Source organism: Dama dama, chromosome 21 (assembly GCF_033118175.1).
Source record: "Dama dama isolate Ldn47 chromosome 21, ASM3311817v1, whole genome shotgun sequence".
Lineage (NCBI taxonomy): Eukaryota > Metazoa > Chordata > Mammalia > Artiodactyla > Cervidae > Dama > Dama dama.
In genome coordinates this window covers 60,050,963-60,064,478 of record NC_083701.1, presented here as the reverse complement: position 1 = coordinate 60,064,478, position 13,516 = coordinate 60,050,963, and the positions used below count along the sequence as shown (strand labels likewise).

The following is a 13,516-nucleotide window of genomic DNA, read 5'->3' as shown; positions in this document are numbered from 1 at the left end:
ACTCTATCCTCATTCTGTTCACTAAATGCTATTTAAATTTATTCATTTTGTGAATCAATTTTAACCTCCTATTCTATACCAGACATCGTGTTGAGGATCTAATGGTGAGCAAAAATAACTGGTCCCTGCCCTCACGGAGCTGACAGTCCAGTTGGGGAAACAGACAAATGATGTTATGAAAGACATGGACTGTTAAGCATATACTCTGGGCAACAGGGAAGCCCTTGAAGGAAGAACATTTAAGAGAAGAGCTAAAGAATGCCTTAGGAGTTAACTAGATCAAGGGCTGGGGTGGGGCGTTCAACTTCTAAGCAGAATACTGTCCAGAAGGAGGTGGAATGAGAGAGACTTCAAGGAAGACTTTGTGGCTCATGCAGAACAAGTTGCAGGAGTAATGATAACAGAAGAGACTGGAGAGGTGGGCAGAGGCCCTACTGTTCAACATCTTGTAAGGATGTTGGGCCTTCTCCTAAGAGGACAGAGAAGAATCTGAAGACTTTGAGGGGAGGGTAGAGTCAAAGGGTAATAGATTTATGTATGAACCTCATTCTGGCTACAACATAGAGAGTGGATTAGGTAGCGCCTGAGCGGATGTGGGAGGGTAGAGGAAGACAGCCCATTGGCTTCCTTCCTGCCACTCCAACGACCATGGTCCCCAGCCCTGAATTTGCCTGTCTCCTGCCTTCCAGCAGAAGACATTGCTACTGTTTCCCCCCTCATGCTCCACCTTCAGTGTGGCTTACCTTTCAACTTCTCTCAACAGAAAGGAAAACCAGTGAGTCTACACTGTGTTCAAAATAAAGTTCAAACGCCCTAAGTGGCCACAAGTCCCTTTAAACCCGGCCCTTGTCTCCCTCTCCAATATGCCACCTCCAACCACTTGTCCTCAAGTACCCTATGCCTTGGTCCACTAAAAGAGAATTTGCAAGGCAGAGAGCAGTTTGAGGGGAATGGCTCAGAGGAGCAGAAGTGCCTGAGCCAAGGCTGAGGGCTGAGCCCCAGGTCCAGTGTGTTGACCCAGCTGAGAGCATAGAAAACTGGCCCAAGTCGGGGTTTCAGACACTTGGTTTCAGGCAACTTCAGGCAGTTGGCTCTGAGTATTCAGGACCAACACTTGGGAAGCACTTGGGAACAGGGCATCTGGCAGCTTGGACGTAAGACCAGAGGCATAGTTGCTGGGAGGTGGTGACAAGGACAAGACTCTGAGCTTTGCGAGATGGGAGCTTAAGAGCGGGACCCTGGTCACAGGAGAACTGAGGTCCTAGGATAGCCAGGATGCCAGCTGATAATGGGCAGGACCCAGAGATGGGGGGCTCAGAAGGTCAAGGACAAAGGCTGACTCAAGGTTAGCTTGGTAAGGAGAACCCCTGGGGAGCTCTTAATATTCTACTAATAAAGGAATAGAAGCCAGAATGAATCCTAGAGTATAAGGGGCAAGGCTAGACGTCAAGGCTGGAGCGAGAAGGTCCTGACGGAAGGAGCCAGGCAGCTCCTTCTACCCTGCGCACTAAGATCTTCATTGCTGTGGCTAATCCAGAGGACACACACACACAAGAGCAGGACGATTTAGCCCAATGAACCCCAAGGAACTGTGATGATGCGGGGGGCCCACCCCACTTCAAGGTGAATGAAATCTTAACATTAGGGTGGTTCTGAGAGGAGCTCTGTAACTCTAAGGAGGGCCTCTGGAGAGCTTGACTGTGTACAGTTCTCATGGTAACCGAAAGACTATGACATACTTAAAGAGGGTGGTGAGGTCATAGAACCCAAGCTTTAAAGTAAGTGAACCATGTGCGCCTCATTTATTTTTAAAAGAAACCTCTGAGAAGAGCTTAGAACAATTTTTTCCCCCCGAGTGCCATTTCCCAAAGGTACTCACGGAACAATAAGGTGTGACTGTAATGGCTGCACTGAGTTGTCTTTTGGACAGTGTCAGAAGGGACATCAAGAAGGTGGACAGAGAACTGAGGCAGCTGAGATGCATCGACGAGCTGAGCGCACGATGCCTGTGCGACCTGTACATGCACCCATATTGCTGCTGTGACCTGCACCCCTACCCCTACTGCCTCTGCTACTCCAAGCGAGCGCGGTCCTGCGGCCTGTGCGACCTCTACCCGTGCTGCCTGTGCGACGTTAAGCTTTACTGTCTTCGCCCGTCTCTCAGAAGTTTGGAGAGGAAAGCCATTAGAGCCATAGAGGACGAGAAGAGAGAGCTTGCCAAGTAAGACAACATCCTCAGGTTTTTATAGTTGGTGTGTGAGCCTCCTAGGTTGGAATAAGGGAGGAGAGGGTGACAATCGATAATGTGAACAAAGGTGAACCAGGTTCAAGGTAATGACTCTGGTGACACAGAAAAGATTTAAGAACAGAAGAGTAAAGGGGTCCATAATGGGAATTGTAAGATTCTCAAAAGACAGTGTAATGATGTCTATTGGCAAGGTTGTGTTCAGCTTATGGCAGGAGCACCAACGTGATAAATAATGTGGCTTTAATGAGGGAAAGAAACAGGGGGTGTCATTAAAAAGCTATTGGGAGCAGCAAACTAAACATTTTTTCTGGTTATGAGTAAAGTGATTTGAGTGTATTTCGGCTTACAGAAATGACTATGGGAGAAGTAATAATAATTGATCAAGTCAAATGTTTGCCAGAGGCTTTAAGAGCAGGGGAGCAAATTGAACAATAAAGGCATTTATTTGGTTTTGTAGGAAATCCTTTCTCCTATTCTCCAACTCTTGATGACTTCAAATTCATCTGGTATTGGGTTTATTGCCTGCCTCCCCCTTCAACTATAGGAAAGATTGTGTAAAGAAATTACAGAACTGAAGCCACAGTATTCAGAATACAGTTGAAAAGGTTTTAATTGAACTGGATAATGTTAAATGCACTTTACAAGTTTTTTTGGTTTTCATCCCATTTTACTTTTTGCCTGAGAAAACTTTCTTTTTCTGTCTATGTATGCCATTTTAGTCTATAACTATGATAGAAAAAAATAGTTGAAAGCACTGTCAGCTGGTTAAACAAATTATGATACATTCGTACGCTGGGATAGTATGTAGCTGTAAAAAGAACTGATGAAGAATTTTAAGTATTGTCATACTAAGTGAAAAAAGCAAGGTGCAGAAAAACTACTTAATATGCTACTATTTTTTAAAAGATGGACACAAATAGATGATCTTTTTATTTAATTATATTTGACATAACACTGTGTAAATTTAAGGTGTACAATGTTGCTAACTTGATACATTTACATATTATAATATGATTGTCATTGTAGCAATAATTAGCATCTCTAATCCCCGGGCTACACAGGGGCTTCCCTAGTGGCTCAGTGGTAAAAAATCCGTCTGCCAGTGCAGGAGATGAGGGTTCGATCCCCAGGTTGGGAAGATTCCCTGGAGAAGGAAATGGCAACCCACTCCAGTACTCTTGCCTGGGAAATCCCATGGACAGAGGAGCCTGGTGGGCTACAGACCATGGGGTCGCAAAGAGTTAGACAGGACTTAGTGACTAAAGAACAACAACAAATTGTGTTACATAATTATTTCTTTTTAGTGATTGGATTAATTAAGTCCTAGTCTCTTATCCAGTTTGATGATTATAATACAATATTTCGTCTATATTTACTATACTGTGCATTAGATCTCTAGGACTTACTACTCATTGCCAATTTGTATCCTTAAACAACGTCCTTCTTATCCCAGTGATAGATTAATAGATTAGATGATAGATTAGATAGATAGACAGATACATTAATAGATGAATAGACAGGAAGAATGAAAAAGGAGGGAAGGAAAGAAGGAAGGAAGGGGAGAAAGGAGAAGGAGAGAGAGGAAGAAAGAAAGGAAAGAAAAAGAAAGATGATGATGGATGGATGGATGAAGACAAAGAGACAGAATGAAGCCCTTGACAGTAGTGACAGTGATGATTCCCTGGAATGGGGCAATAGAGCAATTATTGTCTAGGTCATCAGTCAGCAAAGGTCAGTAATGAACTTCCTTCAATAACCTGAGATGGGACCATTGCCAATAAACTCATCTACACTCAATCTGAACCAATTTTAATTTTTATCCCATCAGGTATCAGGTTATATAAATTTCATGCAAGGGTCCTTTTTTAAATATTTGGTCTAAATGAAGGGTTACTTATGAGTAGTCTGTGTCTACTTCCCCATGCCTCTGACTATTCAAATACCCTTGCTCCAAGTCTGCTCAGCCTCTGTCTCCTGGCTGTCCTATTCTCCAGACTGTCCAGGTGAGTTCTTCACCACCTGGGCACCCTCCACCTGGGAGTCCCAGTGACCCACTCTTGGAGTCTCTACTCCCAGATCTGCAGTAGACACTTCAAGCTTAAATCTCAGCAGTGTGGTTTATACAAGAGGTAATGTTTTCTATGGTTTGTGATACTTTTCCTAACAATGTCTGGATTTTTTGCTATTTTTTTTTTCTGTTGCCTGCAGCAGTATATGGAGCTGCTAATGTCTTCTGGGATCTCTGAACTGACAATCCTGAGTCCATTTCAGAAATGATCTCAGGTCTGCCCTCTTCCCAGCTATTTTTCTTCCTACTCAGACCACCTTGGGAAACTCTCCTATGCTCTATTTCTTTCTTTCTTTTTTTTTTTTATGCTCTATTTCTAACAGTTTGACATTTCACTGTCCTGAAAAGCTTAGAGTTACCTGCAAACCTAAATATTCAAATTTCTGAATATGAATGAAAATGTTAAAGCCTGGTCCAGCTCTAGTCCCAGAGGACTCCCACTATTATTTTTTTTCACTGAAATGCCTCTTTTCTTATCTCTCAGCTCCCAATCCATGACTGAATGGATTCAGAAATATCATGTTGATTCGATTTTTAAAAAACAATCTTTGGTGTGAAACCTTCCCAAGGCTTTTAGAATTTAGAAAGCATATGCACGTGACCTTTTACCCCTTAAAGCAAAATATGACATGTCCTCTTAGATGCCAGGACATGTTATCCAGAAGATTCTGTGCCCAGTGGAGAAGATTCCTTTGTCTAGAGTTGCCATGGCCCCATTGGAATTGTTTTTCTGTGTCAGAGTCTATGTGCTGTCTCTGGGTGTTCCGTTAATAATGGGCAAGAAGTTTTGGCAGACCATATAATTTCCCCAAAAACTCATTTGAGCCTTCCTGAGTGTGTATTTGATTGGTGTATATTTGATTGTGTGTGTGTGTGTGTGTGTATGTTGTGTGTTTTTAGTCCAGGTACAGAAGGTCCAAATTCTTTCCATTGTTTACTGAGCAGCTACTTCTAAAGACACCTTGGCAGTATCTTCCATAGTGGAGACCCAAGCAACTTCCATTTCATTAGCTTCTTTGAAATTCCTTTCTCCTCCCAAAATTACTTTTGTATTCCAAGCACTAGCCTTTTCCCTGACTCTTCCTTCCTTCCTTTTCTGAATTGAGAGAGACTGAAGTTACTTTGTTTCATTTCTCTTGTAAGAAACCAATGGGACCAGCCTGATATAAGTTTGCACTTGATTCACCCCCACATTTTGTGGGCTTCCTGTCCTCTATATGCAAATAGTAGAAACAAAGCCAGCCCCTCCTCAATCCTGCCTTTAGAAGTGAAATTGCGCAGTCATGTGCGACTCTTTGCAATCCCATGGACTGTAGTTTACTAGGCTCCTCCTTCCATGGAATTTTCCAGGCAAGAGTACTGGAGTGGCTTGCCATTTCCTTCTCCAGAGGATCTTCCCAACTCAGGAATCGAACCCTGGTCTCCCACATTGCAGGCAGATGCTCTACCCTCTGGGTAAGAGCCATCCTGCCCTTAGGAGTTCATTATCTTATTATAGCTCATATAGGAGTGACTCTTAACACCTGGCTCTGGTGTTCGTGGGCAAATGAACCTTGATTTGCAGCTGCACCTAGGAATGCCCTAGGCTCAACGCTGGGTCCTTTGCAGGTACCTGGAAATTCATCCTGAGACTGCTTCCGTCCACTCATCCAAGTATCCTTGGTTGACCTATAGCTCAAGAAGTTCCCTTAAAAAAAACCCCCACCTCAAAGGCATCATCTTCTGAGAACTTCAGAAACCAGCCTTCTCATTTCCTTTTACCCCTCCCACTCTGAGTATGAAGTTCTCCCTGCATCACCCTCACTGGGGGAGGCTGATGACTGTCAGCCCTCAGAGCGCATTCTTTGTGGTTTAGCAGTGCCTCCCTGGGTTTTAAGCCCTCGGGCAAATCATTCCACTCCCCCCCACCCACCTCATTCTCTGACCAGATCAGGGCATAGGCACACCGTGGGAAGCCAGCAGACAGGAACCCAGGAGCTCCACGGCTTTACCTTACGGCTGGTGGCAGGCTGACTCTCCCACTGAAAGGAGAGCTTGCTGTTTCCCTCTGTGACCTTGCAGAGCTGGAAGCAAGTTGGGCGCCTTGGTTCACTCTCACCACAATCTCTTTGTACCCACAGGTCTCAGGGCCCAGGCACCCAGGGCAGCAGAAGCAGGAGTTGCTGCCCCTGTAGGCCAAGTGCATGTCCATTATTTGGCCTTTGTGTTTAATGACACGGGACATGGGGCTTGGCCGTTTAAAGCCTCATATTTCAGGGAAGGCTGTGTAAGGAGCCTGATGAAGAGACTTACCTAGCATGTCATCTTCATTTAACCCTTGCAACATCTTGGCCAACTCATAGATGATGAAACAGAGTCAGGGCAACATTCTTGATCATCAGGATACGGGAGAGCCGGGACTTAAGGCCAGGTTTGCCCGAGTCTGGAATCCATGTGCTTAACTGCCTGGTCACCAGTGGTCAGAGTGACCGCCTGGCTGAAATGAGCAGCCAGCATCACCTGGAACTTGTTAGAAATGCAAATTCTTGGTTCCCTCCTCAGATCAGCTGAATCAGAAACTCTGGGGGTGGGGCCCAGACACCTGTGTTTGAACAAGTACCATAGGTGTTCAGCTGCACCTGTGTGGTACTACCCTGCTCCCGCTGAGGGACATACTTCTCCAAAATCAGGAGACAGACAAGGCAAGGAAACAGGAAGAGGGAGAGATGTGTTGGAAAGGAACAAGTAAGCTTAATGGGTTACTGGCAGGGGTCTGTTAGGAGAAAAAAGTAACTAGAGGAAGATCAGCCACCCTCTGGTTCAGTGTAGAGACTGGCGTTCTCGTCATCCTCTTTACCTTATTCGCCCCTCGGCAGAAAACTGATTCATCTCTTTGTGAAGACAGCTGGCAGTATCACTCCCCTTTGCTCTGGGCAGAATCACATTCAGGAGCGTGGTCACGCCTTCAGGTGAAATCCAGTTTCAGTCGGGAGGAGAGGTGACACCCCAGAGTGGCCGACAAACAGCACTGCCCACTCGCTCTGCCCCGGTTTCCCTAAGAGGCTTCTGCCACCCACCAAAGAGGCTGACTTGCCTCTGTTGACCGTGACTAACCTCTGCCCTCACGGTCACAGTAAAGCAGGCCATCTCCCTTTACCCAGAACCTCACAGAGCCAAGGAAAATCTCATGTAGGGTGACGGTACATTGCCAGGCAGGAGTCAGGTTGCAACTTCGGAGTTGAATCTAATGAGTAAAAATGAGGCTCCTGCAATTTCTCCTAAACCCACACATCCCCACAGGTCACACCTGACCTAGGAGCAAAAGGAAGAAGAAATCTGATCCAGCCTAGACTTCTGGGGCAATTTCCTGAAGACCCACATTTGTGAGACCCCCGTGCATCTGCTGCAGTAGAGAGGGGGCCAGAGTGACAGGAATAGTGGAAGAGGGGGAAACCTAAGAAAAACCCAAAGCAAACATGAATTTATACCCCAAGATTCAGATTGCTGAGAGGAGGAGATGGATCTGGGAGCTGGCTTTGGCTTGTAGATCGGGTTCCCAGATCCATCTCCTGCAGAAGGCAAAGAGGGCTTTTGTGGGTATGTTAAAAAAGAAAAAATAGTCCATCTTTTTGCTTATCTGTACCTTGAATTTCCTGGGCTTACCAGGTGGCGCTAGTGGTAAAGAACCCGTCTGTCAATTTAGGAGACATAAGAGACTCAGGTTCTATCCCTGGGTTAGGAAGATCCCCTGGAGAAGGGAATGGTTACCCACTCCAGTGTTGTTGCCTGGAGAATCCCATGGACAGAGGAGCCGGGCAAGCTACAGTCCATGGGGTCACAGGGTCGGCCACGCTTGAAGCGACTGCGCGCAGCACATTTTGAGTTTTCTGCAATGAACTTGTGTAACTTATGTAACAAAAAGCTGCAAGTGTATAAACAAAATTCAGCATAAAAAGTCAGAATAGAAAATGTATCTCAGATTAATCACCCAATCAGAGTCCAGACTCCTCAGAGCAGAAGAGGTTCTAGAAAGCACACACACCAAGACCTCCCTTTGGAGGCCAAAGATGCAAGATTTGCCAGGAGTGGCTCTTAGAATACAGATTATTATTTTTTTTGAATGTTAAGGGAGTAAAAAGAAGAGCATTTCAGAGCATTAGGTTGTCTTTGGAAGGATCAGGCAATTAGAAAGTGGTCCCTGAGGAGCCCCAGAGCAGGCAGGGCTGATGCCAGGCCTCCGAGACTGAGTGGGTCCTCATGCCGAGAGCTCAGTTTAACTGATGGTTAAAATCATAACCTTAGCATTAAACAGGCCTGGATTTGAATCTAGGCTCTGCACTCACCACCTCCAGCATCTCCCCAACTACAAAACAGTGACAATTCCACCTGCGTGACCGGGTTCTCGTGCAGGTCAAACGAAACAATGCCTCCAATGGCTTAGTACTTCCCATGACACATTGTGGGACACACACACACACACACAACAGACAAAAGCCTAACATGCTAACCATGCTCGGAGCACTAGTATAGATCCTTTACGTTCATCAGCTAATCTGTCTCATGAAACCCCTAGAAATGGGTTACTGGTATTGTCCCAGATATACAGATGAGGAAATTGAGGCAAATAGAGGTTAAGGAGCCTGCCCATGTTTCCATAACTAAAAAGAGGAGGAGTTGAAATTTAAATGCAAGAGAAAGTGCTGATCATTTTGTAAGGGACAAAGTATCAAATCACTATGTTGTGCACTAGGAATGTTGTAGGTCAATTATACTTTAGAAAAACCCAACTAACAAACCAACCAGACAGACAGAAAAAGAGATCAGATGGTTACTAGAGGGGTGGGAAAGGGGGAGGATTGGATAAAGGTGGTCGAAAGGTACAAACTTTCAATTATAAGGTAAACAATACTAGGCATGTAATATACAATACGATTAATTAACAGTGCTGTAGGTTGTATATGAAAGTTAAGAGACTAAATCCTAAGTGTTCTCATCACAAGGAAAAAGATCTTTCTGTTTAATTCGGTATCTATATGAAGTGATAGATAATCACTAAACTTACTGAGATAATCATTTCACGATGTATTTAAGTCAAATCATTATGCTGTACACCTTAAATTTACAATGCTCTATGTCAATTATCTCTCAATAAACCTGGAAAGAAAAAGAATTAAAAATAAACAAAAAAATAAACTTCCAGAGAAAGATCTGGAAGACCACTCACTGATAGTTAACAGGGGTTTACCTGTGGGAGGGTGTGGTTTCCAAGGACTCTCATTTTTCACTTCACACACTTCTGTAAAGTTTGACTCCTCACAGTGACTAGTATTTACTTCTGCTGGTTTTTTTTTAATAGAGGTTAAGATGTTGCTTGTCCAGTTGTGTCTGAGTTCCGCAGTCTGAGCTTCTCCCTCCCACCCGTTCCTTTCCCTAACCTCCAGACTGAGAAGAACAACAAATAGAATTCTGGCCTCCTCTTGCTGTAGCAGTAACATTTTAGGATCGGTGAACGTGTGCGGCTTCGAACCGGATCAAGTCAAGGTTCGCGTGAAGGACGGAAAGGTGTGTGTGTCGGCCGAGCGCGAGAACAGATATGACTGCCTGGGGTCGAAAAAATACAGCTACATGAACATCTGCAAAGAGTTCAGCTTGCCCCCGTGCGTGGACGAGAAGGACGTGACGTACTCCTACGGGCTCGGCAGCTGCGTCAAGATCGAGTCTCCCTGCTACCCTTGCACGTCTCCCTGTAACCCCTGTAACCCCTGTAGCCCCTGCAGCCCCTGTAGCCCCTGTAACCCCTGTAGCCCCTGCGGCCCCTGTAACCCCTGTAACCCCTGTGACCCCTGTAACCCCTGTTATCCTTGTGGGAGCCGGTTTTCCTGTAGGAAGATGATCTTGTAAAGTGTAGGAACCTAGGACTTACAGAAGTCATGTATCCAGCCAGGCAGCTCTTCCAGTGTTTCTCTCCCCCTTCCCATGGCCCGTGTTATTCGAGAACATAGGAGACTGAATACATAAGAGCAACGCACTGGCGTGTGCAGGTCTTTTGGTTCAATCCCCACTGCCGAGCCCCACCTGGTTAGTGGGCATCGGAAGGATGAAGGGATGGGCACGGAAGGTGAATGGTGAAGTCTGCCCTCCCGTGTGCTTCTTCACACCCCGCCAATGCCAAATGGAAAAAGATATTTTGTGGGTGGGCATCCTCACATGTTGCTTTTCCAAATGAGTCAGTGACATGGCCTAGTCCAGAAATTAAACAGTCAAAGCAGAAAACGAGACTAGTTAGGGTTGAAGACAAGCACTTTTGCAAAGCTGCTGTGGTAGGGAGCACTGGGGAGAAAGTGACTCCCCAAGGGACACGTGGTTGGGTTTTGACTGGGGGCAACGAACAGAGTACAAAGGTACGGGGTGGGGGGGCAAGCCCGCTGACAGGGGGTAGGGCGGCCATACAGCTGCTGTTTCTCAACATTCCTGCGATTGGGGGGAAGGGCCAGCTCTGGCTCAGGGTGGTTTGCAAAATCCTCAGGATTTATTTCAACTATGCTTTCCTCAGTCCCTAAAACTCCTTCAGGGCACAGAAGTTCAGTCCAACGTTCATGAGTGGAAAGTACAGCTTTCAAAACATGATAGCGTAGTTCCCCTGAACTTGGATCCTCACGGACATAGCCCATGAGTCACTCTCGACCGCCAAGACAGAAATAAGTGTAAAGAAAAGGGAGATGACGGGGCGGGGTCAGGATGAGGACATGGGCTGGTTTCACGTCTGACTTTTACAAGGAACATAAAACCTACACGTTTGCAGAGTAAGTCTCTTTACTAGTCTCAGCTGCACATGGGTGAAAGCATCTCTTGGGAACCTTTAAAAACATGGATGCCAAACCACAAAAGAAAAAAGACAAACCACACACACAATGCACAAAAGAAAACAAAAAAATTAAGAAAATGTTTTTAAAAAGAAAAAAAAAAAATACATTGAGATTTTTAAAAGTCTCCCCAGGTAAAACTCTGAATCACACAGGTAAGGTTGAGAAACTCTGGATGATATCGTAAAACTCTCCCAGTCCTGTCTCTTTAAAAGTTTCCTTCAAGGTTAAAAAATATTGGTGATAGAAAACATATTTTGCTTTTAGTTGAGGGAAATAATGGCCTGCTAATACAGGTGGTAGATAAAAAATATTGAACATTTCAAAAATGTATTACCTAGCAACTAGATATAAATGAATGTGTGTACCGAAAGATAGTTACCTTTATAAGTGTCTTGCTACACTTTGATTACATGTTCATAAATATTCTAGTTTCTAAGTAACACATTTTTAAAATGGATTTTGAAAAAATTTCATGCTGTTGGGTCAATGGAATCTGGCTGGGGTCTTGAATAAGTGGGAATCCCTGTCCTCTGGAGGGTACCATTCCAGGGCATGCCTGGTGACGGTTCATGCTTTTATTCACCTACCCACCTGCTCACCTCTTGTTAGTCCAGATTCATTCATTTACTAACCTGCCAGCCAGACTTATCAGTTTAAATGCCAGATACTGTGTTCTATACCCTCTTCACCAATGCCTCAAATTCAAGAAGGTGCTTGGAGCGATTGGGAGAGGAGGGGGTTCTGAAGAAACTGAATTTATAAGGATTAGGAGAGGCCGGCAGGGCATTCTGGATGCACCTTGGGCATTTCTGAAAAATGCACTGATGACATCACTGCCTCAAAGGATCCCTCAGGGAAGCCGGAGGCCATCCCTCAGCTGGAAGCCTGGCCTTCGGTGGTGGGTTAGTTGCCTGTATCTGCCATCATCCTCACAGGGAAAACTGATATAAAGGCAAGGGTTTGTCTATTGAGTACCTGCAATGACAGTGCCAGGAGCTGTTGTCAATGAGAAATACCTTTCCAGGAGCTTTGTTCAGTGAAGGCAAGACTAACTCCATGATACAATTGTCAAGGGCTTTAGGTGTGCTTCAGATAAGTCAGTAACAGCAAGGGTCCTGGAGCCAGGATGCCAGACAGGGCATTTGAAAGCCAGCATTCACTGTTCTATAGAAACTGGTCCATCACTTAGAATTCCTTCTAGCAGGTCATCTTTCTCTCTAAATTGTAGAGAGTGCTCCCAAGGTTGTGGGCATGACCCTGTGTGGCTGGAATAACTTCTGCTTTTGGTGGAATAGGGACCACCAAGCATCAGAATATTTGAAAGTTCAATCTGGAAGGTTCTGGGGGGTGGGTGGCAATACTCCTTTTCTTCTAAAACTTCAGTGAAAACTAAATTTTCATACACTAAGAAAAATGTCCAATAAAAAAAATGGCCAGAGAAAAGTTTTACTTAGTGATTTTTTTAAATAAAACAATCATTTTTCTAACATTCATGAATTTGTAGGTCAGAAATTTAGGAAGGGTGAGTAGGATGTCTTGTCTTTGCTTCATTTGGGAAAATTCAGGTGACTGGAGTCTTCTAGAGGCTTCTTCATTCATCATCTGGCACCAGGCTGGGATGATTGCAGGGCTGGGCTGGGATTTCAGATGAAGAGTCTTACAATGGTATATAAAATGTCACACTTTTTTATACACATAAATAAAAGTTTTATTGAAAACAATACAACATGAATGATAATATTCAGCATCAAAAATGTTTCCATTAACAGGAGTGTAAATTGATACAGCCACTATGGAAGACAGTATGGAGATTCCTTAAAAAATTAGGATTAAAGCCACCATATGACCCAGCAATCCCACTCCTAGGCATATACCCTGAGGAAACCAAAATTGAAAGAGATACATGCATCCTGTTGTTCACTGCAGCATTGTTTACAATAGCTAGAACATGGAAGCCACCTAGATGTCCATCGACAGATGAATGGGTGAAGAAGTTGTGGTACATACACATGATGGAATATTACTTTGCCATAAAAAGGAACACATTAAGTCAGCTCTAATGAGGTGGATGAACCTAGAACCTATTATACAGAGTGAAGCAAGTCAGAAAGAGAAAGATAAATATCATAGTCTAACGCATATATACAGAATCTAGAAAAATGGTACTTAAGAATTTACTTACAGGGCAGCAATGGAGAAACAGACATAGAGAACAGACTTGTGGACATGGGGAGAGGAGAGGAGAGGGTGAGATGTATGGAAAGAGTAATATGGAAACTTACATTATCATATGTAAAATAGACAGCCAACAGGAACTTGCTGTCTGGCTCAGGAAACTCAAACAGGGGCTCTGTA

General features: G+C 44.5%; 1 protein-coding gene across 1 annotated transcript; it reads left to right on the top strand.

Moving 5' to 3' along the window:
• Positions 1-1,901: 1,901 nt before the first annotated feature.
• On the top strand, positions 1,902-10,196 carry ODF1 (outer dense fiber of sperm tails 1). The gene is made up of 2 exons (XM_061122860.1): positions 1,902-2,221; positions 9,737-10,196. Exons 1-2 carry the CDS (start codon positions 1,902-1,904, stop codon positions 10,194-10,196), a joined length of 780 nt encoding a protein of 259 aa, XP_060978843.1.
• The last annotated feature ends 3,320 nt before the right edge of the window (positions 10,197-13,516 follow it).

Bases quoted from the DNA above. Each gene is read 5' to 3' on its own strand.
- ODF1 (XM_061122860.1), top strand. From the start codon at position 1,902: ATGGCTGCACTGAGTTGTCTTTTGGACAGTGTCAGAAGGGACATCAAG. The intron at 2,222-9,736 runs GTAAGACAACAT...CCTAACCTCCAG, and splicing joins GAGAAGAGAGAGCTTGCCAA to ACTGAGAAGAACAACAAATA.